At 46.8% G+C, this 27,004-nt stretch overlaps 1 protein-coding gene and 1 long non-coding RNA gene across 2 annotated transcripts; one reads left to right on the plus strand and one right to left on the minus strand.

The window, feature by feature from the left end:
- Positions 1-1,281: 1,281 nt before the first annotated feature.
- LOC121081826 (endoplasmic reticulum-Golgi intermediate compartment protein 3-like) lies at positions 1,282-26,167 on the minus strand. The gene is given in 7 exon segments (XM_040581075.1): positions 1,282-1,856; positions 16,886-16,942; positions 18,597-18,762; positions 19,904-19,997; positions 23,776-23,895; positions 25,213-25,260; positions 26,055-26,167. Coding segments are annotated over 5 exon segments (471 nt in total). The 5' UTR covers positions 23,879-23,895; positions 25,213-25,260; positions 26,055-26,167; the 3' UTR covers positions 1,282-1,805.
- On the plus strand, positions 9,790-15,239 carry LOC121081827. The gene is made up of 4 exons (XR_005825828.1): positions 9,790-9,927; positions 10,443-10,619; positions 13,638-13,695; positions 14,942-15,239. It is a non-coding gene; the product is annotated as an uncharacterized LOC121081827 (long non-coding RNA).
- Positions 26,168-27,004: the final 837 nt, after the last annotated feature.

Below are 27,004 nucleotides of genomic sequence, written 5' to 3' on the forward strand. Positions count from 1 at the left end.
CGGCCAGGCTCGCCCAACGAATGCTCAGCACAGGGTCCGTGCAGCGCTGCTGTCATCTAGCGATCAAAAGTGGGTACCGCAACTACTCGGTTGGTGGCGTGCAGCTGCTGCCACCTTGCTACCACAATTGGGTACTGCAGCCGTCAGGTAGGTGGGGGCGCTGCTGCTCCCTTGAGACCAAAGCGTGCTCTTGCTGCCACCTGGCGGCTAATAATTGGTACTGCAGCCCTGGCGCCGCGCATGCACGTGGCGCCTCCCTACTCGTCATTGGTGGCCGTTGTTAACGGCATTGCGATTCCCGCGCTGCCTGCAGGATGGGACCGCTGCGCCCGCTGCTGCCCTCCGGTAAGGAGGTGCCGCAGCCGACCCCCGAGCATGTTGCCAGCGCGCGCTTGGCAAGGGAGTACGAAACTGCAGCGCCGCTGCAGCTCCGGGACAAACGCAGCCTGCCGGTGCTCGCTGCTGCTCCATCGGCCCCGCCCCAGCGACAAGCCCCCGCACATGGAGACGGTGCGGGTGCGGAATGGCTGCACCCCTACAGGGTAACGCCACGCTTCTGCCCGTGTGGGGTCCGACCGGGGTCCTCCGCGCCGGACCGATTCTGCCGACAGCGGGGTTCGAACCCGGGTGCTCGGCGCCGGTCAAATTCAGCAAACGGCGGGGCTCGAACCGGCGAATTAGTTGCCGGGCCACTTCTGCGCATGCGCTGCTCTTATTTTGGCCAGAAAGGCTTCTCCACACGCGGAAAAGCCGATTTCGAAAAGCGCGTGCGCTGCCGGAAGCCGCGCCCCGCGGCGTCAGGCCTATTATGCGCATGCGTTGCTCGTCGTTTTTTCAAGACAGGCTTCTGCGCATGCGTCAAAGACGATTTCGTAAAACGCATGCGCCGAAAGAAACCACGCTGCGCGTCATCAAGCCGATTAGGCGCATGCGCTGCCCTTGGTTTTGCCAGAAAGGCTTCTGCGCGTGCGTGAAACCGTTTTTCTAATACGCATGCGCCCGCGGAAACCACGCCCTGGGGCTTCAGCCGGTTATGCGCATGCGCTGCCTGTAGTTCTGCCAGAAAGGCTTCTGCGCATGCCTGAAAGTCGAATTCGTAATGTGTGTGGGCTGCTGGAAAACCCGACCCGCTGCGGCAAGCCTATTCTGCCCGTGCGCTGCCCTGCGGGTTAGGGTTAGGGTTAGGGTTAGGGTTAGGGTTATCTCCAGGCCCGAAATGGTCGGGTCTGGGGAGATTCTTTGTGATTCCCAGAGTGAGATTAAGACACAAACGAGGTCAAATGCCGTAAAGAAAATAAGTTTAATGGTGCTTGCATAGAGGCAGGAAATGGAGAGAAAGAGAGGAAAAATAAAGAAAGGTGCAATAGCTACCACCGCACGGAGCTGGGGGTCCCGTCAGCCCAGATCGACTTCACGTCAGGTGGGGCATTCCACCCGGTGCTGGTTGTCACAGTTCTTTTATAGATGTTCCAGAGCTGTTCACCCAAAAGTCTTTGCTTCTTCCAAGAACTGTTTTGCATAGCCTCACCCCTCACTCGGCAGTGGTGCAAACACCCATACCGTATTTTCAGAGAATTTTTCATCCTCTGCGGTCTGGGTGTACTTGCTGGGGTGAGGGTACAAAACAGGTGATGCGTGGTTTTCGTGGTCGAACAGATGCAGCGATGTCTGGGTAAACATCCGTGGTTTGCCGAAGCAAGATGTAGACAAGTTCTTCGCAGGGTCTCTGTGTTGTTTTGCAGTCAGCCAGCAATGTTGAGACAGATAGCACAGTCCCAGTAACGTCCTTCACACCACCCCGTGACTCAACATTGCTGCTCCGTGGGTGGCGTAGATAGAGATAAAGATTCTGCCAACTATACAAACAAGGTTAACAATCTTTATCTAAGCATTAAAACCATTTACCATTATCAATCTAACAATAACAGTGATTAGAAACGACTAATAATAACTATAAATCCCTAGCAGATGTTAGCTAACAATTCAAAACTCAAACATGTCATAAGCTAATTTCAAAACATTATCATAACAGGGTTACGTAACAAAACAAAATAAAACATTTCTTAGCATATATAAGGTTTGTTTGTGGAGGTTAAGAATCAAGAGCCAAGAGGTGGGCATTTAAAAGGGTAAATTTTCATGCCCCTTTAAGGTTAGGCTGCGCATGCATTTTTCATTGTGTAGTTTTGGTCAGGGCGTTAGCCTGAATCTTGACCAGGAGGGTCACGGACCAACTTGTTTGCCTCACCACAAACAATCCTTATCATTTTGGAAAAGATGGGAGCAGGAGATGACACACTCTGTATGGTTTTGCTGTTCAGCCTTTGTCTCATCGTGACTACAGTAACCATCAGTATGTGCTTTTGTGAGTGTTTTTGGTCACGCCGGTACAGAAGAGTGCGATCTCTTCCTCGCAATCCGCCTCGAGAAGTGGAACCCATGGGATACCAAAGCAGAGTGCGAGAGACTGTTATACAAACAAAAGAAAACTGTTGACCTCCAGCAGTTACCATGTGACTTGTTATTAGTTTCTGTTCATCTTCGTCACCTTGTGAAGAAAAATACCAAGGACCAGAGACAGACTATCATGGAGGGAACAGATGGAGTTACCACCCCGACATTATTCAGGACTGTGCTGGACTCACGAGTGAAGAAGTCTGTTTTCCACATCACATGAGACTTTGCTGGACTGTTATTCTGCTATTCAATTTCTAGTTCATGTTTGTTAATAAATTGTTATTTGTTGTTCGCTGGTTGTCAAGTGGTTCATTGAATTTACTTTGCGTCTAACACACAGTTTTCAAAATAAATCAAAAGGGCTGGTGTAAAAGAAGAGACTCAAACTCTTATGGGTCTATGCAAACCTAGAGTAACCCATAAGAGTTTGAGTCTCTTCTTTTATAGTTTTGGCACCCCAGATGGGACTCTAGGTCATGGCGGGGAAGGAAGGATTGCGAGGATCCTTGCTTAACATCCTACAAAAGACGCCGGCAACAGAGTTGGTGAGTGCGAGTCTCCCCACCAACAGAATTAGTGAGTTTGAGTCTCCCCGGCAACAGAATTGGTGAGTTCGAGTCTCCCTTTTCTTGTATTTTGTACGGTGTTAAGTCAAGTAGATACCTCAGAGTACCCATCGCGATTAAACTTGCAACATGGGAGGTTATCCATCAATTCCAAAAGGATCTTCTCTGGCAGAATTATTAAGTAATTGGAACAAACTATCTGGTACAGCAGGGTTGACGAAATCAAAGGTTATTACCTTGTGCCAAGATGATTGGCCGTTTTTGACGAGAATAAAAGGGGCTGGACCCCAAGAAGTGTGGCCACCTGAAGGAACTTTTGATTAAGTCAGAATAAGGTGTTTGAGATTAATATTAGAGGACAGGAATCCTCAACAAATGAATTATTTGTTTTTATGGTTAGAATGGGCTGATTTAAGAAAAAGGCTGGCCTTTAAGAAACCTATGAAAAGGGAGGAATTATTATTGGCGTTTTTAGAAAAAAAACAGAAGTATGGTAAGAATTCGAGTCTCTTAGAGAAAAACCAGAAGTATGATAAAGAGTTCGAGTCTCTTGAAGCTGGACAATTTCCTATGGTGGTCGAGTTTCACTCCAACCCAAGGGCAGGTCCCAATTCTGGTCCGGACGTACCACCTGTTGTTGCAGTCTCTACTCACCAGCCCTGGAAACCAGGCGATCTAATGTTGTGGCAAGATAAAATGTCGCGCTTGAGAAATAATGCTGAAAAATGTGCAAAATTTTTATCTAGCATTATCTGAGATTATAAACCTAATTGGGAAGATATGCAAACCTTGTTACAGGAGCATTCTTTTCCATTCCCATTGACCCAGAAAGTCAAAATTTGTTTGCATTGACTTGGGAAGGTTGCCAGTACACCTGGACTCGCCTTCCACAGAGATTTACCACTTCACCAACTTTGTTTTCTCAGATCCTTAAGCAGAATTTACAAGACTTGGAACTACCAGCCAAATCAATATTGATTCAGTATGTTGATGATTTACTTATCGCTAGCCTGACTTATGAAGATTGTGTAAAGGACACTGAATATGTTTGTAACAAACTTTTTGGAAAAGGACATAAAGCATCCCTTTCTAAATTGCAGTTTTGTGAGCCTGAAGTTAAATACTTAGGGTTTATCTTAGCAGGGGGAACTAGGAAGTTAGATCCAAGTCGAGTACAAGCAATACAAGAAATAGCAAGACCACTCACCAAGAAGCAAATGAGAGCCTTTTTAGGTCAAGCAGGAATTTGTAGGCCTTGGATTTTAGGATTTTCTGAAATTACCAAACCATTAGTGGAAACCACCAAGGATGCGCACCCGGAACCAATACCCTGGACTGAGGAGCTAGAAACAACATTTATGAGCGTTAAAACTGCGCTGGTAAATGCACCAGCTTTGGGACTTCCAGATTATGAAAAACCATTTAAACTTTATGTCGCAGAAGCTAAAGGAATAGCTAAAGGAGTGCTGGTGCAAAACCAAGGACCTTATGAGAGACCAATAGCTTATTATTCACTCACCCTAGACCCTGTTATCAGAGGATCTCCACACTGTCTGCAGTCTGTAGCTGCAGCCGCTGAACTAGTAGAAAAATCGAAAAAACATCGTCTTAGGTTTTCTTTGCTATTCTATTTGTATTCTTAATCAGCCTACATTGTTATATGAATTGTTAATAGTTAATTACTTCCAGATTCTTGTTTGCTATTAAATTGTTATTGTGTTAACTATATAATCTGTGTTGTTGATTGCACATTTCGGCGTACTACTCAAATTTGTTTAACGCCATCGGGTAAAACCATAGTAGCAAATTGCATGTTAGTTATAGCGTGTTGAACTAATCTTATAAAACATGGAACAGCACATGGCAAAAACAATAAGGTGGCTAATCCACATAACAAATAAAATAGCACTCGTTTTACCCAGGGGCTCCCGGGAAGCCAAGGAAACAAGTCAATGTTCCAGTCTTTCCAAGTTTGGGTTAGGGTTAGGATTAGAGTAAGGGTTAAGGTTAGGGTTAGGGTTGTTAGGGTTAGGTACATGCCATGCACAGCTCAACAAGAGGAGGTGCTAGGAAGGAATTCTGTTGGTAGTTTTCCCATTGCCCTGGTAGCCATGTGAGGTGCACCACAAAAGTTGTTCTACCTGCTTTCTGGGCTGAGATGGGGAACTGCTGACTTTTGCACTCGACCGGAGCCAAAATGCTCCACGGCACACCCCATGCACAACTCCACTAAAGAAGGTGCCAGGAAGGAATTCTGTTGGTAGTTGTCACACTGCCCTGGTAGACATGTGAAGTGCACCACAAAAGTTGTGCTACCTGCTTTCTGGGCTGAGATGGGGAACCGCTGACTTTTGCACTCGGCTGGAGCCAAAATGCTCCATGGCACACCCCATGCACAACTCCACCGGGGTAGGTGCCAGGAAGGAATTCTGTTGGCAGTTCTCCTGATTATATAGAAGCGAGTGCAACAGCTACTAACCTGCAAGTTGTGAGATGTTTGACAGTGATAAATGTTAGTGAGAGTCGAGCAGTTAGGTAAAGCCTATTCAAATAAAATGTGCGTTACTGCAGTACTCCAAAACCCGATTAGGATGATGGAGCCCATTGTCTCGTATGTGGGAACTATATCTGTGGTAAGCGATGACTGAGGACACTTTAGGTGTAATGGTGAGGTGGTTGGTGTGATGTCATAACAAAAGGGAGTAACTTCATCCTTGAATCTATGTATGGTATAGTGATGAACAGAAACTGAGACATTATTTCATGTCATTAATGAGACAGATGCTGGAATATTATGCTTAGTTCAGTTCTCAGAATCTTAAGCTCTTGGAAAATGGTATGTAACACAGACAAGAGGCATAAAAGTTTAGCTTGGGCAAATTGGTTGTACAATGCAAGAGTTTCAAATCGGCATCTTTCAAGTTTGTCTGAAAGATAAGAGATCATCTTAAATTAGTTGGTGTAGTATTTTATAAATTGATTTTAACAGGAACTGACATTTATGCAAAAGACATATGTGAAGAACCTATTGCTTAACACTAAAACCATTCACATTTTAAAAAAAGTGAAACTGAGATCTAAGTGAAGGCAGTTAGCCACTGAAACAATTTCTAAAAGAAGTAGAACATCTGTCCCCTTTGCTTTTGCATCAAAACTGGATTCTTTTCTAGGTGGTATATTCAGGTCTAAATTAAGCCTAAGTTACAGGTCTCTGAACTACAGCGCAGAGAACCCCTCCATAGGCAGCATTCTCAAACGAGAAATAAATGCATGTATGATTTTGTTACATATACAAACACATAACATTAGGCATTATATGTTGGTGATGTGGTAATGTGATGGCTATTTAACAATGCTCCTTCCTCATCAGGAGAAACAGGATTTCTCTTGTTTGGAGATAGACACAGCTTTGAGGTCAACCCATTTCTTCAGCCAGCTTACATTTTTCTGGACTCTTCAACTTCAGCCATGGCAATTAATCTAAAAAGTAAGCATCATATCTTTCCCTTTTCACATACGCAAATATGATTTTTAAAAAACAGAAACAACCAAAGGAAAGCGAAGCCAGATACCATTAATGATATTCACAGAGGAGGAATGTATCACTTAGTCCTCAGAGCAGACTTTAGGGGACAGAAACAGCAACCAGTTGTTACCAGTATTTATCCTAGCTAGTGCTAGCCAAGTAGGAAGGCCTCATTCTGTACGAGTACTTGGTGATACCAAGGGTCTGCTAAAGGGAATTTTTGCTTCCTCCTTTCATCCAGTTCAGTCACCATAATTCAGAAAAACCTGCTCAGCTGTTTTTCTTTCTCAGCATTTGTTATTTTTGATGCCATTCCTATAATAAACTGTGCAGTCTGTGTTAGATAGATTGGCTGCAGTACCCATTTTTTTCCGCTAGACGGCAGCAGTACTCCAGCCAAACCAAGGGCCATCGCCCCATCCCAACTAAGGGCAGCGCATGCGCAGGATCGGCCTGACGCCTCGGGGCGGGGTCTCCGGCTGCGCACGCGGCCCCGGGAGGCGGGGTCATGGCCGGCCCGCGCGGCGCCGGGAGCCCGGGAGCCTTTCGGGCCGGGCCGTGCGGCGGCGCTGGGGGAGCGGGCGGGCTGCGGGCGGCCGGGGGCCGGCGGGCGAGCCCGGGCGTGGCCGTCGGGCAGCGGCCGGCCGGGGGGGACGTGACGGGCCGGCGCTCGGCCGCGCAGGGACCGCCTGGTGCCGGCGGCGGGCGGGCTGAGGCGGGCGGCCCGGCCCGGGCCCGGCGGGGCTGCCGGCGGTTCTCGTCTCCCCGGCAGTGACGGTGGTCAGCGGCCTCCTCACGGTGCTGCCTTTTTTTTTTCTTCTCGGAGCTGCGCCGCTACCTCAGCGAGGAGGTGAGGAGCGGCGGCGGGGCGGCCCCGGTGCTCCCTTGTGGCGGCGGGGCCCGGGAGAGGGGTCGGCCCGCGGCGCCCTGCCGCCCCCCCGCCGCCTCCGGGTGCCCGGGCAGCCGCCGCAGCTCTGCGCGGGGCTTTGTCTTTCCCCCAGCCGCCGGCCGGGGCCGTGGCAGCGGGCTGGGGCTGCCGGCCCCCGCGGGCCGCAGGGGCTGCCTTGGGGCCGGCGGTAACGCTGTCGCGGGGGGGGCGGCTCGGGAGCCTCTTCAGCCCCTGCGAGCGGGCAAGGGGAGGAAAGGCAAGCCGGCGGTGGGATCCCACCCCTCGCCCCCGACTGCTGATTTCACTAAAAAGCATTGCAAAGGGCAAGCGTTTAACTGCCGGGGAGGGTAGTTAATCCCAGCTGTATCTTTCATGAGCTATCATTTGTAAAAGGAGTTCTCAGTGCTGGGGAGAGCAGCCAGGAAAGAAAAATTTTCCAAAGAGGGTTGGAAATCTCTGTCTTCTAGTCCTAGGGAAATGAAACTGAAGCCATCTTCTGGTGTGCAGCCCAGCAAGTTCCTGTGAGCCTGTCGGGGAGAAATTAACACCTAATTAAAAAGGTGGGAGCGGCAGCCAGGGAGGAGGGTTACAAGAAGGCATCTGCCTTGAGGCTGTGCTAAAGAGAAACTGTAGGTACTTGTTTCTCAGCAGTTCAGCTGATGGACCTCTAGGAAGAAGGTCCTGGTGCCAGGGCATAATTTTCCATGCCTTGTTCTTTTTTTCTTTAGTGACAGAGGGTGCCGAGGGCTGAAGGTACCGGCTGGATGCTCAGTGCCCTTCCGTTTCCCTCTGCAAGGGTTTTGGGTGGGTGAGAGAGGCAGGCAGCTGTGACCCGGCTGCAGATGTGCTGGGCACGTCAGCCCGCAGCAAACGTGGAGTCTGACACCTTGTGCCTCGTATGGGACAAGACCCTGCTTGTAAGCAGTTGCTGGAGAAAAGCTGGTGCATAATCAACTTCTACCTTAATTGTCCTGTGCAATATCATCTGCATCTGGGTTCTATCCGCAGAGCTGAGATGCTGTTTTCGCTGCCTTTCAGGACTGCTACAGGTGCGTGTTTTCAAGATCTGTTGGTCTAGCCAGCACGCTGTAAGGGTGTGGGTAACAAGGTTTGTCAGTAATGCTTCTTGTGCCTATCTTTGACCAGACTAACTTGGTATCATTTTCTACTAAGAAAGCTTATTCTGTGTGCTGCTCAAAATACTGGGCTGCTCAGGCATTAGAGAGAGGAGGGAGAAGCCTCTCCATAGTATTCGCAGCACTGTTGAATGGGAGCCGATTGCTGGCCCTTGTGACTTTGTGTTTTCCCGAGGAAGTGTTGCTGGACTTGCCTGGTGGGTAGCAAAGCTGAGTCCCTGTGAGATCAAACAGCTTGCCTGGACCCTGGCAGAGCTGTAATTAGATGAGTGCAAATTTGTCACCTTCAGTGTCATCCTTGGTCTGTCTTATGTGTTGCTTCTGGCATGGGGGGGTGGTGGGGTGGGCCGGGGGGGGAAGTACTTTTTTCTGTCTATAGGACAGAGGAAGGGGTGGTGGCTTGGTTAAGGCAGCTGGGAAGGTTTCTTCTTTGTGGGCTGGTTGCCCTGGGAGTCCACATGCTGCTTTGTAAGGGAAGGTTGCAAGGATGTCTTCCACCTTGAAAGGCAGGATGGTGGATACACATACCTTCTCTTATGCTCATGGTTATAGAACGTCACCTGGGTGTGCTGAAGCTTCCTAGAACACTTGAATACCTGAACTGCAGGCTGTGAGATTCCTGCAGGCCCTGCTGGGGCTCCCAGCTTGTGTACTGGGACCTTGCTCCTGGGTTTGCTGGTGCCTGGAGGCAGAGACGTGCTGGAAAGGCTTTGGGCATTGTGGCTGTTTCAGCCAGCACCCCACTCCTCACTCCAAGTAGCAGACTAACAGTCATCAAATAGTACTGGCAAAATTAAGTACTTCAAAATACTGAATGATAAATGATGTACCACTTTTCTATAGGACGATGTATGTATGTTTATCTAAAAGTTGGGAAACGTCCAAGGACCCTTATTGCTAACATGAGGGATGTACTAATTGCTAAGTCCTTGGATTTGTCATCTTTAAAAAGGCTATCTGGTCCCAAGTTCCTGTTGTTTATACAGCGTGGCAAAGACAAGGACTTAAGTCATGGTCACTAGTTTAGTGAGGTATGTAAATGAGTTCCTGGAAAGTTAATGAATAGGTCTGAGTTACTTGTATAAAGAGGGGACTGAAAAACCCCCTCGGGGTGCATGACTTTGGTGGAGCGATCCCCCATGCATCCAGCGCTGCCAAATAATTGCTCACTCGAATATTGGTGACTGATTCTTTAAATCAATTTGGTGACCCAGATGGGACCTCCTCTGCTCGGCTGTGGGACCCATTGAGCGGGCACTCCCTAGGGTACCCCCGGGGATTTTCCCGGAGGGGCTCCTCGTCTCATCTGGATCACCGCAGGAGCAGACAAGGACTCCATCTTACGGAGCGAAGGTACTATGTTTATTAAAATATTAAAATATTGTATTAATACTATATTTTAAACAGTACTGTTTCGGGTATTTCTGTTCTGGGACCGGTCCATCTGTAAAGCTGTCCGTAAGACATAACATCATTGTGTGCTTATGCAGGATGGCGTATGCCGGGTAGCTAGCACCGCAGGTGTGCATCTGATTCTGTTCTGGTATTTGTTCCGGTATTAAGGTAATATCGGAACTCTGATTCTGGTTTGGTCAGAAGACTGTCACGTTTGATGATTCGAAGTCAATCTGTGTATATAGGATTAATAATTATAGGGTTACTGATAATAATTATGATACTCATTTTATGCTGGAAACATGAGAACATTTCTGTATTAGGTATATTATGAATGTTGACATGTGGTTATTGTCTTGAGCATCCGCGGGGTGAGTGTAAACCTCTGTATGTTTTAAAGTGCATATAGTGTAAAGAATTATTGCATATATGGTGGGGGTTGCTGCTAAAAGACAAAATTTGTCTCTGAGCAGTTACTCTGTGCTGTTTTGGCATCGATTTGGCGAGCCAGCCAGGAGAACTCTCCACCAGTGCTGGAATCCAGGGGCCTGGGGACCCTCAGGGCCCCCGACTGCATCTTCTGTCGGCGAGACTCCCCTACCCCTCGGCTTCTCACACAGGTGGACAAGGACTTCTGCACAGCATAAAAGGTATTTATATTTATTCTTTGTTTTGAATATTTGATTATCTTAAGATCTGGTTTTACCCCATAAGGCGAAAGATGGGACGCTCTCCGGCAGGGTTAGAAGAAGGGACGCCTTCTGAAAAGGGTAATAGCCCTATTTGATTGTCTTAAGATTTGGGAAGCTAAAAACTTCCTTTAGGTTGTCTTCAGATTTGGGGAATTCCTAGAATATAACAACTGAAATAGCGCTCTGTGTCTTGTTTGTTCTATGTGTTGTCTCGTTACAAGTTCAAAATTGGAGTTAAGAAATGTATGTTGAAAAAAATAATATTCTGGTAATTCTAGGCAAATAGCTGAAAACTTAACACTCTGCTTAAGACCAGAAAAAATGAGAATCTGTTTTTTGGCAACTGTTCATTGAAATGCGTACTTTGTGTGATAACGTGAACTGTCAGCGTTCCTAGAGTTGTATGTAAGTGCAGGGTACCGTGTAACATACTGCCTGTGTGACTGAGGGCTGCCCAGAGAGTGTGACGTGTGTGAGAGACGCGGTGTCACTGCAAAGTGAGTGGGGAGTCCCAATCTGCGTGTCTGTGTTCCCTGTGAGGGGCTGGCCAGAGAGGGATGGAGCAATTGAAAAATCGATTTATTCAGTGTTGGAATGCATCATCAGAAATTAGAGCGGGAGACTGTAGAAGAATGGCTGCAGAAGCGTGGCTTTAGAATCTCTGAAGATCTGCACAATCCAGGCCTGGTATTAGAATAGGCCTGTAATCAGAATTGTGCTGAAGTTGCTGTGCTGAAGATAAGAAAGGTAGCCTTGAGCTATTCTTGAATCCTGAGACCAAGTAATTATGTTGTGCCAACAGGCCGTGGCTGTAACAAGCTACAGCTGCTGGGAAAGCAGGTGCAAGGCCAAGAAAGAGAGGGAGCGGTATGGGAAAATAGGGAGTAACAAACTACAAGGCTGAAGCACAGCAACACAATTAGCTACATGGATAGAATGCTTATTTTAGTCATGATAATTAGGGGTGCGAGAACCTCGTGTGTTTAGAGACTAATAACCAATTATATTTCTGCTTTAAGAATATGCATGTGTATCGGTTCTATGTAAGTAGTGTTAGAAACTAATAAAGTTGAGCAAGATGCGTAACTCATATTGAGCGTCTTCTTGACTCCGGCGAACCCTTCTTCCAACAGGAGGCTGGACAAAACATTAGAGCTAACATCATTTGGAAAAAGCATGAATTAGCCTCTGCCCTTAGTGTCGTAGGTGCTGTCTGTATACTCAAGAAAAGGGTGGCAAGTGTCTAAGGTATATTATCTCCTCCGAGGGGGGTGTGTGTGTGAAAAAGAGACCAAGAAATAAGGCTAAATAGAGGTCTTGAACTGTGGTGTATGTTCTGAGATAAGTATGGTACCTTCAGTAATAACTAATACATTGTAGACAAATATATCAGACTTATTAGGAAGATGGGGGGCAGACCGAGCCAAGCAATAAATAACAAAACACCCCTGGGATGTATTTTGAAGCATTGGAAAGAATTTGGTGGAATTCCCAGTGGAAATCTGAACAAAAAGATATTTTAAAAATATTGTCAGAATTGGTGGCCTTTGTATACATTAGGTCATGGTGAAAGACGGCCACTCGGAGGAGGTCTTATATTACAACACAATTTTACGACTTATGCTGTTTCTTTGTAGAGAACAAAAGTGGGATGAAGTAATGTGTGCAGATATGTTTGTGTGACAGAAGGAGTGCAGGATTAACACCACCTGATCTTTGATTACGGCTCTAGAAAAGGATAGGGAAAAACCAAGACCTAAACTAGAAAGATGTTCTTGTTGAAATTTTTGTATGTTTAAAAAAAGGAAAAAAAAAAAAAGCTCAGGTTGTGGTTCCTTCTGTGGAGCAACCAGAATGAAACATGTTGTAAGATAAAAAAAACTTGTACTAATGTATATAAGATCTGAAGCGGGGTGTGTGTGTGGAGAATCAAAGACCTTGTGAAAGTGATAAATTATTGGGATGAGTTTGTACAAAGCCCCGTAGCCCCTCGAAGGTGCGGCTGAGTCCTGCGGGATGCATGGCAGGGTGTTTGCTGTTTGCCTGCGAAGGCTGATATGTAATAACACAGACTTAAAGCAACAAGTAGCAGATGTGCATTCAGGGTAAGAAAGAGTTAAAACAGAAGTGCTGTAGCAGAGGCAGGCTTGTGTAACCTGCAGAGCAGGAAGAGCATCTCCTGCCCCAAATCCGACGGTAAGGAGGAGGGGGATGCTGTTGCTGACTATTGAGCAGAAGGACCTGACAGTGTCACCCCTTGCAGCACAACAGGACCGCTATCAGGCCCTTTAGGGCAGGCAGTGGGTCTCAGGAGAATAAAGGTGAATCTTTGATGGGGAAATGTAGATGTTTGAAAGTTGGTTGTGAAAGACTTATCAGGATGATCTAATAGAACTAGATAAAGGTTCAAGTTGATTGTTACTAGATAATCGTGATGTAGAAAAAAAAGAGGTGGAATTTTTAGTGAATACAAAAACAACTTATTTGATGTTAAACTTCAGTGAAAAGAATTTGTTACAGTTGTGGGGGCTGCTGGCCACCACGAAAACATCCTGAAACCTTTAAAGTACAAACTAAGAAAACAAACAAGAATGCCAAATTCACCAAAATCTTTGTTGGGATGAGATTTATTAGAACATCTAGACATTTAAAAAAAGGAGAAATGAAACCAAAAGTTTAAAATGATCAAGTGATTGAAATCTTGAGCTTATCTTTAATTCAACAGAAAAGTGGAAAAGAGGACCTCCCTGAAGTAAAAGAAATCTTTAACCAGGTATATCTGGAAATAAATTCCAGGTAAGGCAAAAAAAATGCTTTACCTGTTACAGTAAAAATGATAAGGGAAGGCCTGCCTAGTTCAGGTAAAACAATATCCCTTGGTCAGCGGGGCTGTGGGGAATATTGGCATAAAAACTAAGATAAAATACACTCTGTAGTAGTTCTACTAATGTAAATCTGTGTGTTTTGCCTTGACAGTGACTTGTTATGGGATGTGCAGATGAAACTGCATTGACAACAAAGTACAAGGAATAAGGTTGGTCAGGTGCCTCCTACCATAGTCAAGGGCAAGACTGGGTTGGGTCTGTGTTTGCCACCAAGAAGAATCTTGAGCTCCGCTGTTGGCTGCAACCCAGTAGGCGTTGAGCGGTGGGGACATGTGCCATGCCAGACCTTGATGTGAGGAATGGCCCCCTCTGTTATAAGAGGGTCATCCAGGAAGAAAGAACATAAGATGGCCCATTGAGGCACTGGTTTGGAAATTGGAAACCGCCTGGCCGACCATGAGGCTAGATGAGCAGCAGAGAAAGTAGGAAAGGAGGAATTACCCTTAATACCAGATGGTAAAATCCAAACTCTAAGTACAGATGAGGAGTCAAACTATTCTAAAGGAGACCTAAAGCTAATTCAGGACATGAATGGTAAAATAAAATTAAATAAGTGAGCTTATTTGGCAGATGGCCGTATAGTGGTACCATCCAATTTAATATGGACCACAGCCCTAACAGAACATAATAAGACTCATTGGGGAGCTGGTATGTTATATAAATCAGAAATTGATAGGGCGAAACTTATATACTGTAATAAAACAATGTATTAATCCCAATGTAGCAAACAGAATAAAACTAGGGAACATTAGTAGAGGAAATTATCCAGGACAACAGTGGCAAGTTGATTTTTCCGAACTCCCAAGAAAAGGGGGGTACCGATATTTATTCGTTATGACTGATACGTTTTCAGCTTGGCCAGAAACTTTCCCTTGTCAAACAAATAAAACAAGAGAGGTAACGAAGGGATTGTTAAATGGAATTATCCCCCACTTTGGGGTTCCGGCAACAATCTCTTCTGATAGAGGCTCACATTTTTGTGCCAAAATAATATGAGTGAGTACGGTATTGGGAATAGATTGGCAATTACACACCCCTTACAGGCCTCAAGCAAGTGGAGAAATAAACCATTTAATTAAACAACAGATAGTGAAAATGGGACAAGAGACAAATCTAACTTGGCCACAGTCTCTTCCCTTGGCATTATTAAGAATACGAACTAAACCGAGAACAAAGGATAATTTGAGCCCTTTTGAAGTATTATATGGGAGACCATACCAGTTACAATTTGCCAGAGAAGATTTAAGGCAGTTAGGGGAGGGGTATTTGTGTGAATATGTGAAGACCCTCCAGGGAGAATTAAAAGTTATAAATAAACAAGTATTGGGAACAAAGGCCAGAGGGTTGGATCAACCAGTCCGTTCCTTTAAATCTGGTGACTATGTGTATATAAAGACATTTTCAGGGAAACCTTTGGAAGAAAAGTGGGAAGGACCCTATCAGGTGCTGCTGACAACCTTCACTGCCGTCAAGATAAGAGAATAACCAGCCTGGATTCACTACTCTTGGATAAAGAAGGCTCCTGAGAAATCATGGGCTGTCACCCTGGCAGGACCCATGGGACTACGGTTCTTTAGATCGTAAAGAAATCTCCGGAGACACAGTGGACTGTCAAAAAGGATCAGGGACATTTGTGTAAAGTTATTCTGATCTTAATTGTAACTGTTGTAGAAATATTAGAAACTGAAGCATGGGTAAACAATACCAGTCTTCAAACATTGCAAATGATTGTTTATGCTACGAAAGCTAAGGAATGCTGGATATGTACCTCTCTTCCTAAAGGAGGCTTGATAACACCCCTGTATGGGGTGGCCTCCCAAAACATGAATTATCTCGCTGACAAATGGACTACCTGGCCAGACTTTTGGAAAAAGCCAGACTACGGTGGAGGATATTGCCTATTTGATAATAAAATATCAATTGGGTCCCAGATTTGATTTACAAATATTATTAAGCCTAACCACCACAATATTTATGAAAAGTGACAATAACTGTCATTGGAAAGCTCAAACAAGACAGGAGGAGCATGTCCTGGAAACCCAGGGCAAAATACTTGTTCCCAATCTGATGGATGGAATGATTAAACAGACATCCATGAGATATGGAACAAGGTGCAGATCCTGCATGAAATTACTAAAGATGATTTATCATGGAGTTTTAAAGTTATATGGGACAAACTGACTTTGTGGTTACCTAATTTGGAATGGTTAAAATAGCTTTTATTATAATACTTATTGTAATAGTTTTAGGAATATGTGTATTACTTCAATGTTTTGTTTGGTGCTGTCGAAGAATGATCGTAAGGCATAATGATTTTTTGTAGTTGCAAAAGAATTTGCAAAAGTTACGAGAAAAGGGGGGAATGAATGGTGAATGATGTGCCACTTATCTAAAAGATGATGTAATTATGTTTATCTAAAAGCTGGGAAACGTCCAAGGACCCTTATTGCTAACATGAGGGATGTACTAATTGCTAAGTCCTTGGATTTGTCATCTTTAAAAAGGCTATCTGGTCCCAGGTTCCTGTTGTTTATACAGCGTGGCAAAGACAAGGACTTAAATCATGATCACTAGCTTAGTGAGATATGTAAATAAGTTCCTGGAATTGTAATGAATATGTAAACGATTTCCCAGAAAGTTAATGAATAGGTCTGAGTTGCTTGTATAAAGAGGGGACTGAAAAACCCCCTTGGGGTGCACGACTTTGGTGGAGCGATCCCCAATAAAGATAACCTCCACTCACTCGAATACAGGTGAATGATTCTTTAAATCAATCTAGTTGAAGATGCCCCTGCTTCATGCAGGGGGGCTCGACTAGGGCACCTTTAAAGGTCCCTTCCAGCACAAACCATTCTACGATTCTGTAAACTACCACTGTCATTCCAGCCACTGCGTATTTATATATACTTGAGGAAGTTGAAGTCCTTCACAAATGAAATTTTACTCTGAAAGTTCTGAATTGCCTTGAAATTCTCAAGAGCTTTTCTCCAAAACATCCCTTCCAGAGATACTGATACTCAGGTCCTGGATCGAACACCGTACCTGAGGTTGTTTACAGCAGGGCAGCAAAGTTTTGTAGAACAAGTGAGGCCGAGAGACTGCCCAGACACATTCTCCTCCATGTGCTCCCAGACCCATGTGGCAGCACCTTGAGAAAACACTTTTTTCTGTTCATTCCCGATATAGTTCTAAACATCTCTAACAAAATTTCACCAATGCCCTCCCCCCTGCAGCAGTGCTGCTGTTACCACAGATAGCAATGCAAAGATGTTCAAAGGAAATGGTCTGAAACACTTGGAAGCTAAAGGTCACAATAAGCAGGAAAAGAAAATACTTTACCGTGTACATGAGACTGTTCAAACTTTTTGCCGGTGCAAAGTGGAAATTTCCAGCTACCTGCAGGAGACAGTAATCTTTCATTAAAAAGCCTGAATCTACATAAACAAAGCAGTCATACTGGCAGTTGGATTTTAAAATTTTTATCGGAATAAGACAGACAATAAGCAACTCATTGTCATGGGTGACAATACCAGCAAATATCGTCCTAAAAGAGATAGGAATTTCCCCTCTTCCTCACAGGCAGTCATGTGGAAAGCCATAATCACATACCGATGTTGACAACAACTGTTCTATGCAGAGTATTTTAGCGGACATAAAAATGAGAAGAAGGAATCAAGTCTACCGGGAGGGAACTAACTGCTGCTGTAGGAAATATCAAAAGGTATCACAAGGTATCACAGAAACGGAGTGGAGAAAGTAACTGGGAGGGTGAGCAGGCAGAGTAAGAAAACCCTTAATACAATAAACAACAGTGGTCCTATGTATGCATCCATGAAAACAAGCAGTGTTCAAAAATAAAGCACTAAACCTACCACCAAAAAAAAACCCCACACTCCAAAATCCCCCAAAAGACAAAGGTTATTAAAGTTTTAACCTTGAATATGAAAAGGATATGGATATCAGGTGTCAGTCCTCCCTGACACTCGCTAGCAATCATACACACCCTCCCCCGGAAGATTTCAGTGCATCAAGCTCACACGCTACATTACACCTTTCAACGTCCGCGCAAACCTATCGCATATGTTAACTGCAGACCCGATGAGAACGGAGATGTACAAAAGTCCAAGTGCCTAACAATGGCCCCCAGAAATTTCCCTAGTGACACCCACCCACCCTTGGACCCTTGCTACCCACAGCACTCCCCTTTGAATCTTTCCTGCTCACCACACTTTGTGGCAAAGGGTCCTGTAATGGTTCAGCACCCATGATATTCAAAACACAATGTCTGGCTTCATGAGTGAAAGGGCGGGGTGTGTTTGGTTTTGGTTTTGTTTTTCAGAAATAAAGAATGTTGTCTCCAGGAATAGTACACAAAGATGTAAAAAAACCTCCAGATTTTGAAATAAAGTAGTTAAAAAAAATTACCCTCGGCCTGACTGCTAGAATGTACTTGGGTACGTAACCTGCACATCCCAGTGTTTTGAGCTCGGTAACCTGCCAAATGACAGGGCAGTTACATAGTCATCTGGCGCATCTTGTACTACATTTTCATGCACCAGTTGCAAACAACATCTCTTTAAGCATCTTCAACCATGACAACTCCAATAGTCTTGCTTCCACTGGTTTTCTAAAGAAGGGAACATTCCACTCCCTCCAGCACCTCTGCTGACAAGTTGTTGGTTACTGTTATCTCCAGCACCCACCGGTGGTCTCTGTTTTGAGACTAGAAGGGCAGGTGGGACTACCTCACCGCAAAGAAGCTGCCTCTCCCCCTCCAGAAACCTCGGTAAAAAGACTCACTAGCTAGATGGTAGAAAAAGCTAAGCTTCTCCAGCCAGCCCATGTCATGGAACAGGGAATTTGCCCCTTCCCACCCTTTTCCTGACCCTCCTACTGAACCCCTCTACAGGCACAAGTACCTCGCAGAGCCCAGGGGTTATTACAGTCCTGTGAACACTTAAAGTTGGAAAAATGAGCAGAGTGCCCCGACTGTGCCTTCTGACGCTCATCACCACCATGCAACAGGCTCACGGCAAAACCCATCTCTCACCTTGCTGACCTCCAGGAAACCGTACACTCGGCAGCCCTCGTTCTTCTGCTCTTCCATTTTCTGGCTAAATCCTTCCCTCTTGCACTGCTCTATGCTATCCGGGTTCTCAAAGGCCCAGCCTCGTCACCTGTATGCTTCTCTGACATCGTCACAAGTATTGCAGCACCTGCAAGAGCACAAACATCATCTTTACAGCGATAAAGAGACACTCCAGCTCAGGACTCAAATCCCCGGTGGATTTTGTTTCAAAGCAGCAAACTTCAGGAACTGGACACTGAAAGGTGTCCTGAAGGAGCTTGAGTTTCCTGACGTACTTTGTGAGATTTTGGCACGAGGACGCAAGCTGTTTTAATGCAGCGCTTAATTCTGAAGAGGGCTTTAGCTGTCCATTCAGACAGCCAAGTCCATCCTTGGCAAATAAATTTGCTGCAGAAATTACATTTGTTTCTGTGGGAAGTCTCCCACAGTTCTGAGCAGCTTGGAACTTCCCCATGTGAACACAGCATCTACCTGTTTCTATTCCTCCCTTCCTCCGTTTTTAGGGAAAGACTGCCAACATCGGAGGCAAGGTTAATGGCAAACTTTCTTCATTGCTCTTCTACCTCTGGACTCACCAGAGTCTCTGTCACGCTCATCAGAAAAAACAATTGTCTGTCTCTATTCCATGTTGTGCTGGACAAAACAAAAAGTTGAAGGCTGGAATCATGAATCCCTCAAGATGGAAACATCTCTGGGGAAGGATGCAACTTGACAGATGTGACAAACTAAATTACTACAGAGACAATAATAGCAAAGGATAGTCCAGAACCTGTGGACTATCACGAATCCATTCTTACACAAATTTGCAGGTAGAAGGAATGAGAAACACCGAATGACACCCATCATTTGTCTGAGTGATAGGTGTCTGGTCTTTGCTCCCATAAGGATGCAAAGCCTGCAGCAGAAACGAGAAGGTAAAGCCATAACTGGGTTTTATTCCAAGACAGCTCACAGAACAGTGAAATAATTTACAGTTCCCCTCTGGACACCAAGTAATCCCAGAAAAGGTTCTGTTTGCTAAGATACAATCTTTGTGCTACTGCCCTTAAACAGGCACGCAGACAAAACAGACAACCTAACTGTGCACGCTCTTAACAATCGTGAGCGCAGCACAGGCGTACTATAACACAACAGCTCTCACCATTCTCTGAACAGGTGCCCAGGAGGATTTCACTGCATGGACCTTCACAGACATTTTGGAAAAAACCTCCAACACATATGCCACATTAACTGTACCGATTCAAGCACTAAGAAGATGTAAAGGTTACCGAATGTCCTCTGACTCTGCCCCGTAACAGCTTTCACAGCAATTGGCATCCAAAGCATTTGGATCAAACACCTTTTCTTCTTCTTTCCCCAGTTCTAAGACAAAAGAGGATTCATAGTGACGAGGCACGTCTAGAAACACTATCTTGTACTTCCGCTCTACGCACAGAAACTGTTCTACACATGAAGGAAATGATTTTGTATCAGAATCTGCACATCCTGCACCCGAAGCTCACCTGAAAGAATGCACAGGGCCTGTTGAGCTGCAAAATAAGATCAACAAGCAGAGTAGCGTTTGCCATCTGAAGAACACCCTCCATAGAAAGAACCAGCCACCTGTAAGCCTTGCCGGAGCGCCGATCAGATGTGACTTGCACAAAGGCTTTGTTAAAACTTTGTCTAAAGCAGACCCAAACAGCAAATTGCAACCGATACAGGACCTGTTACACAAACAACATTTTAAATAGCAGACAGCAGCGCATAGCGCATAATCCTGTCCCAAGATATGTAGGGAACACAGTTATATATTGCTGTGAAACTAGATCACAGCGGGAATCTCCCAAGTGGAAAACTAACACTCAGCTCTCCAGTACAACGATGCTGACAATGCACACACATTAACCACTGGCTTACTAGAAATCTCCAAGGAATTTCTATCTTTGTCATGATTTTACAATTCTGCAAGTGTCTGTGCCACCTGTGTGTTGAATGCGCAGCCACAGTACAGCTGGGGCACAAATATGTTCTTAAATGCAGAAGGCTGCAGAGGGACTCTTAACAGAGGAGATGAGAGCTGGTGACAGCTGAAACCTGCCAAAGGGCAAGACATGCCTCCAGAAAACTCAAACAGGACCTTTGCTTTCCCAAAACAAATACGAAAGGTCTGTAAACTTTGGAGTTCGGAATAAGCGAGCCAAGGAACTGCATGTCTAAAATTTTCAGAAACATGGGTTCTTATTGGAAGAGGCCCCTTAAAACCAGGCTGTTCCACTCACAAATCCTGAAGGACAGGACCAAGTCTGCTGGATTACAAAAGCCCTCTAAGGCTCACTGTCTAGGCACCGCCGCACTACCCTCTTACGAGCCTCGAGAAGGCGGCTTCTTGGATAACTAAGGCCGGGGCAGGTGATAAGTCAGACACTGCTGAGGCGACAAAATGTTATCGGGACCCTCTTTGTTGAGATTGGGAGGTATAACAGGTGGACAGAAGTGACTATGTAAGACATCTGTATTAGCCACAGGAAAAAAAAGAGATTTTAATTAGGAAGTATGAAATATGCATGAAAAATCAATCGTTAACCTCACTTTATGGTAGTTATGATCAAGCAAATAAAAAATTTTAGAAAAATATACCCATTCTTAAACCACTGTATGAGACTTACTTTCTACAGCTTACAACATTCAAACAAGTTGAGAGTACAATTAAGAATTCAACCAGTATGGGTTTTGATCCTGTAATTACACTAAAAGATAGCGTCAGGAAGAATGCAGCTTAGTAATTCCTACGCTTTGTCAAAGCCATGATTCCTGCCATTTGAAGAACACCTGTACAACACACGGAGTCTTTCAAGATACAGCAACTAGTAACAGCTTTCTGAATGTAATCGGTAGCTGCCTGTCGAGTTGTCTCAGAGAGCACCCAGAGGTACTGCACACAGCTTAGATACTATAAAGAAACTGCAGTACATAAAACCCCACATGCAAAGTTTTGTGCTGTTAACATGGTCCTCGACTTGCATGCAGATATGACACATGACGCTGGAAAACTCGGTCCAGGTTAAAAGGAAACGAAACAGTAAATAAAAATAAAAATAAAAAAAATACAGTCCTCTATCGCCATCCAGTGGAAATGAATGAGATGACATCCCAGCACAGAATGCAACCTACCATAGAAATCATTAAGCTATTAACTATTTTAGTGTAACTATGATCAGGAAAAGCCTCCACATACTACTACATAATATTTAGGTATGCTTTACTAAATTTAAGGTTAATGTTAAATAAAATGTATTTTTAACTAAGAAATTTAGAGTGCCGAAGCAGCTAAGTGGCAGAACCAGGCCCTGTCCCTAGCATAGCCCTAATCCAAGGCTGGTTTAAAACCCAGTCCAGTTAATCAGTGGGAGAACAGAGAAGCAACAGATGATCAATCTGTGGACACATGTACTTTCAGAAACACAGGCAGTTTTGGAAAAATTGGTGCATGTGAATAGGAACTGCTCTTTCAAAGACTAAGCGCGCTTGAAGGAGCCTGTGAGTTAAAGCAGGCAGAAAGAAGATCACGATCCAAGGAGGAGCTTGGAACCGAGGCAGAGACTGGAACCGAGCAGGTGAATCAACTGGGACAGTCAGGTGATGGATTCACAGAACTGACAGGACCAAAAGAAACTCCTCAAAACTTCAGACATTGACTAATGATCTGATAAGCGTATATAACCTACGCTGTATCCCTTGGTTCTCTGTCACCCACTGGGGTGGTGGCCCAGCTCTGAGTCATGACTACAGCAAGCCCAGCAGTAACCACGTCTGTGTGGATTTTTCCTTTACCAGACAATACTGCTATAGTTGCCATTTAAATAACTGACTGAACATCAAGCGTTACTAACAGAAACTGATAATCATAGAGTTTCACAAAGGTGGGTGGACACTTCCAATCTAACTTGCCACATGTGTGGTGGAAATCAAACTAGCCATATCCTTTTTCCAGACAGCAGAAGAAATTGCTCGTTGCATGCAATGCAATTTGATCGCTTTCAAAATGCCTCTCCTGGATGAGACTGTTTGCTCCCTGCAAGTTTCTCTTCCTCTCCATTGATAATATAATGAGCGAGAGCAACCAGTTCAGACCTAGTAATCCCAGTGGAGGCTGGCAACACAAGTAAGGCAGGAGGCCCATATGTGGAAACAGAGAATTGGGTACAAAAAAGCGGGGTTTGACCCCAGACATTACATTTGTCACGCCACAGCCTCTGAATACAGAAAGGCTGCTAAATGACACAACGGTAAGAACGCTATCACCTCACTTCTGTGACACCAGAAGGTCTCGTACCTACCCACTGTTCAGTTCTTGGCTTAGTTTAGCCTTTCAGCTTTAAGAACAGAAAAGCTAAATCTGTATTACAACAAATCAACAACTTTAGTTCATGCCAATACACAGAACTACACTATCTCCCAGAACAGATAACAAGGACCTCACGTTTTAGAAAGACAAAGTCTCGCAGTATTACCGTTAGACTGCAACACTACCAGAATCGTTCCCGGTTTGTATTGAAGTAGAACAGTAAGCCATAACATGTCAAAAAATACAGAGGAGAGGTTTATGTAGCCAAGGACCACTTACTCCAACTTGTAACTGATAAATCAGCTGAAATCTATTAATCAGGTATGCATTAACAAACACAAAGCAAACACAGTAAGACACAAGTTTAGGCTTAAGGGTCAAGTCAGCGGAGCCTTCCCTGGAGAGAGGCTCTTTCCTCTAACCAGCTCGTCCCGTTTCTCAGCCTCCTAGGATTTAAAAATGCAACCAAAGTCAAGTTTTGCCAGAGCAGCTGCTTGATTTCTAGTAGGAAAAGCCTATTCACTCAGCAGCTTTGCTCCTGAAACGCATCAATGAGTCCTTGTCCCAATTTCAGAGGGACCAGGCAAAGACTTGCCTCGTAAAAGTACCGAGTATAACGTATATACACACACAGAGGAGCTTGTCTGATCTGCCAGTGTAATAGACTTGTGTCCTATAAACTTTTCAATAGTTTGTGGTGTTTAAAACGCTGTGAATTCAGCCATCCCTTGTTCCCATGAATCTCATAGCAGGCATACGGTGATGGAAAGGCTGTGAGAGCATCCATCCAAGAATGACAGAATAGCATCTTACCGCGTCTCTCTGCTTCTGGAGTCACACGATTGGCAGCTTTATCCAAGCGCTGTTTAAACAGCTTGTGCTCTACGTCCTGCTGAGGCTCTCCTGCTCCGTCCATGGCATCGATGCTCAAATCTGAAAGCAGCGAGCAAGGAAAGCGGTCTATGAACACACATTTGTTATGGCCTGTGGCAAGCCGAGGAAGTGAAAAGACAGAATCTTTCAGCCAGCAGGGTAAGAACGTGCCAAACCGGGAGAGCATGTACAGCTAGTGTCAAGTGACCGACAGGGAATAAAACACATGGTGCAACACCCTAAACGGCCCTCCCAGGTACGGGGTTTGGTTTGGTGTTCAAGAAGGACAGTTTCCAACTTCCAAGAAAGCGTTACCCTGAAAGGTAGACGCGCTTAAGGCAAAAACCCAAAAGCAAACCCCTCAAAGCCCAGAACCATTTTCAGGAACACAGGAGTTAAGCCTAAAATTGGTTGAAAACTGCCTCCTACCTCTTCCCCTACCACCTTTCCCCCTTCAACATCAGCACATTTCCTTGTGATCCCTTTTCACAAAAAACATTGAGGTCTGTCGTATCAGCTTGGTACCGAAGCACCACGATGCGCTTGCTGGCCACGTGCTCTCTTAGAAGGCTGACAGCTTCTCCGCACACAACAGCCGAGGCTTCCAGTCTCTCCGGCCTTCCCACACCCTGTGAAACGTGAGGAAGGCAAAGACCGATAACGTCACAGCGGATCAGGAGGAAGTCAAGATGCACTACATTCAGAGCCCAACGCATTACCCAAAGGAATTACCACAGCAGAACAAGAGGCAGGAACAGGTAGACAGGCAGATAACATGCACGGCAGCGATACCCAGTCAGACTTGCAGGACTTCCAGTCACTTCATCCCGCAACTTTGTTTTGAATTTAGTTAAAAGGTAATCAGATTCTTAACGCTCATTCTGCTTTTATAATTTCTGGAGAAAGGCTAACACGTGGCATTGGTATTACAGTCAAAATTCAAGTACAAAATTCACAGCAAAGCTGTGCCTCGTCAAGTGACTTCCAAAGCAGGCTCTCGAGCCTTTCAACGAGACAGTCAAGTCTGGAGTCCCAAGGGAACCCTGTGCCAGCTCCGTCAGTACGACTGAGCTCTCTGACAAGTACACCGCCATACAGAAATGTAAATGGGTTTATGCCTCGGGCTCATTTACAATCTAGAAAAATAACACTGCCCGACCAGACGCGCTGGTTTAAGCGCCCAGCAGGCCTGGCTGCGTAACCACGAGGGACCAACAACTCCTCCCCGGCTGTTGCCCAAGCAGCAGCGCAGCACTCGGAAGCAGCGGGCACACGGAGCCTTGCGGGCCCTCGGCGAGTACAAAAGCCATCCCTCCGCAGTCAGCGGGCCGACTCACAAGCACAAGGCACATGTGGAAAAGTAACATCTAGACTGACCTTCAGTTTAGCTCCCCTTGATTTGTCAACGTACAATTCCAGATAAACCTAGATACAAAGAAAAAACAAAAGAGCCCCGTTTCACTGGGAAGCAAATCCAAAGGCCTCTTCCCCTCGGCTGCTCCAGCCCAGGAGCTGACTGTCACGACACAGGATCAGCCAGACACCTGAGCTGCTGCCTCCCGACCCTCCCCGGTAGCTAAGCGCTTGCCATTTGTAATACTTTTTAGAGAAAACAACAATGGGGAGGGGGAGGCGGAGTTCGCCGCCGGCTTGCTTCTCCTCCCCTTGCCCGCTCGCAGGGGCTGAAGAGGCTCCCGAGCCGCCCCCCCGCGACAGCGTTACCGCAGCCCCCAAGGCAGCCCCTGCGGCCCGCGGGAGCCGGCAGCCCCAGCCCGCTGCCACGGCCCCGGCCGGCGGCTGGGGGAAAGACAAAGCCCCGCGCAGAGCTGCGGCGGCTGCCCGGGCACCCGGAGGCGGCGGGGGGGCGGCAGGGCGCCGCGGGCCGACCCCCCTCCCGGGCCCCGCCGCCACAAGGGAGCACCGGGGCCGCCCCGCCGCCGCTCCTCACCTCCTCGCTGAGGTAGCGGCGCAGCTCCGAGAATAAAAAAAAAAAGGCAGCACCGTGAGGAGGCCGCTGACCACCGTCACTGCCGGGGAGACGAGAACCGCCGGCAGCCCCGCCGGGCCCGGGCCGGGCCGCCCGCCTCAGCCCGCCCGCCGCCGGCATCAGGCGCTCCCTGCGCGGCCGAGCGCCGGCCCGTCACGTCCCCCCCGGCCGGCCGCTGCCCGACGGCCACGCCCGGGCTCGCCCCCCGGCCCCCCTCAGCCCGCCCGCTCACCCAGCGCGCCGCCGCACGTCCCGGCCCGAAGGGCTCCCGGGGAAGCCCCGCACCGCCACCGCCGCTCCAGCGCGCCGCGCGGGCCGGAAATGAACCCATCTTCCGGGGCCGGGCCGGGCCCGCCGCCGGCTCCGCCCACGCCCGCCGGCTCCGCCCACGCCCGCCGGCTCCGCCCACGCCCGCCGGCTCCGCCCACGCCCGCCGGCTCCGCCCACGCCCGCCGGCCCCACCCACGCCCGCCGGCCCCACCCACGCCCCGCCGGACAGCGCGGCCCGGAGCCGGCCGAGGAGGGGCTGGGGCTCCCGTTCTGCGTCGGGCCGGGAAGGGGCTCGGTGCCGCCGCGGGCTCCTCTGAGCCGGCCCTCGTGTCTTTGCGGGCTTGGTGGAGCGCTTCTGCCATCTGGCGAGAAAAAATTGCGTAATGCAGCCGCCGGGTTGGTGAGCGCTGCTGCCATCTAGCGATAAATATTTGGGTACTGCAGCCGGCCCTGTTGGTGGAGCGCTGCTGCCACCTAGCGAAATATAATTGGGTACTGCAGCCGCCCGGTTTGTGGGGCGCTGCTGCCATCTAGCGAAAAAATGTGGGTACTGCAGTAGCGGGATTGGTGGAGCGCTGCTGCCATCTAGCGAAAAATACTTGGGTACTGCAGCCGCACGGTTGGTGGAGCGCTGCTGCCATCTGGCGACCAAAAATTGGTACCAGACCACGGGGCTCGAATGCGTGTCCTCGGAGCGGGAAAGATTCTACCGACGGCGTGACGCGAACCCCGGTCATTGCAGCCGAGCCACTTCTACGCATACGCTGCCCTTAGTTTGACCGAAACGCTACTGGGCATCCGTAAAAGCGGATTTTGTAATACCCATACGTAGCCACAAACCGCGCCCCTAGGCGTCAAGCCGATTCCGCGCATGCGCTGCCCTCAGTTTTCCAAGAAACGCGACTGCGCACG

This window comes from Falco naumanni (genome assembly GCF_017639655.2).
Source record: "Falco naumanni isolate bFalNau1 chromosome 20 unlocalized genomic scaffold, bFalNau1.pat SUPER_20_unloc_1, whole genome shotgun sequence".
NCBI lineage: Eukaryota > Metazoa > Chordata > Aves > Falconiformes > Falconidae > Falco > Falco naumanni.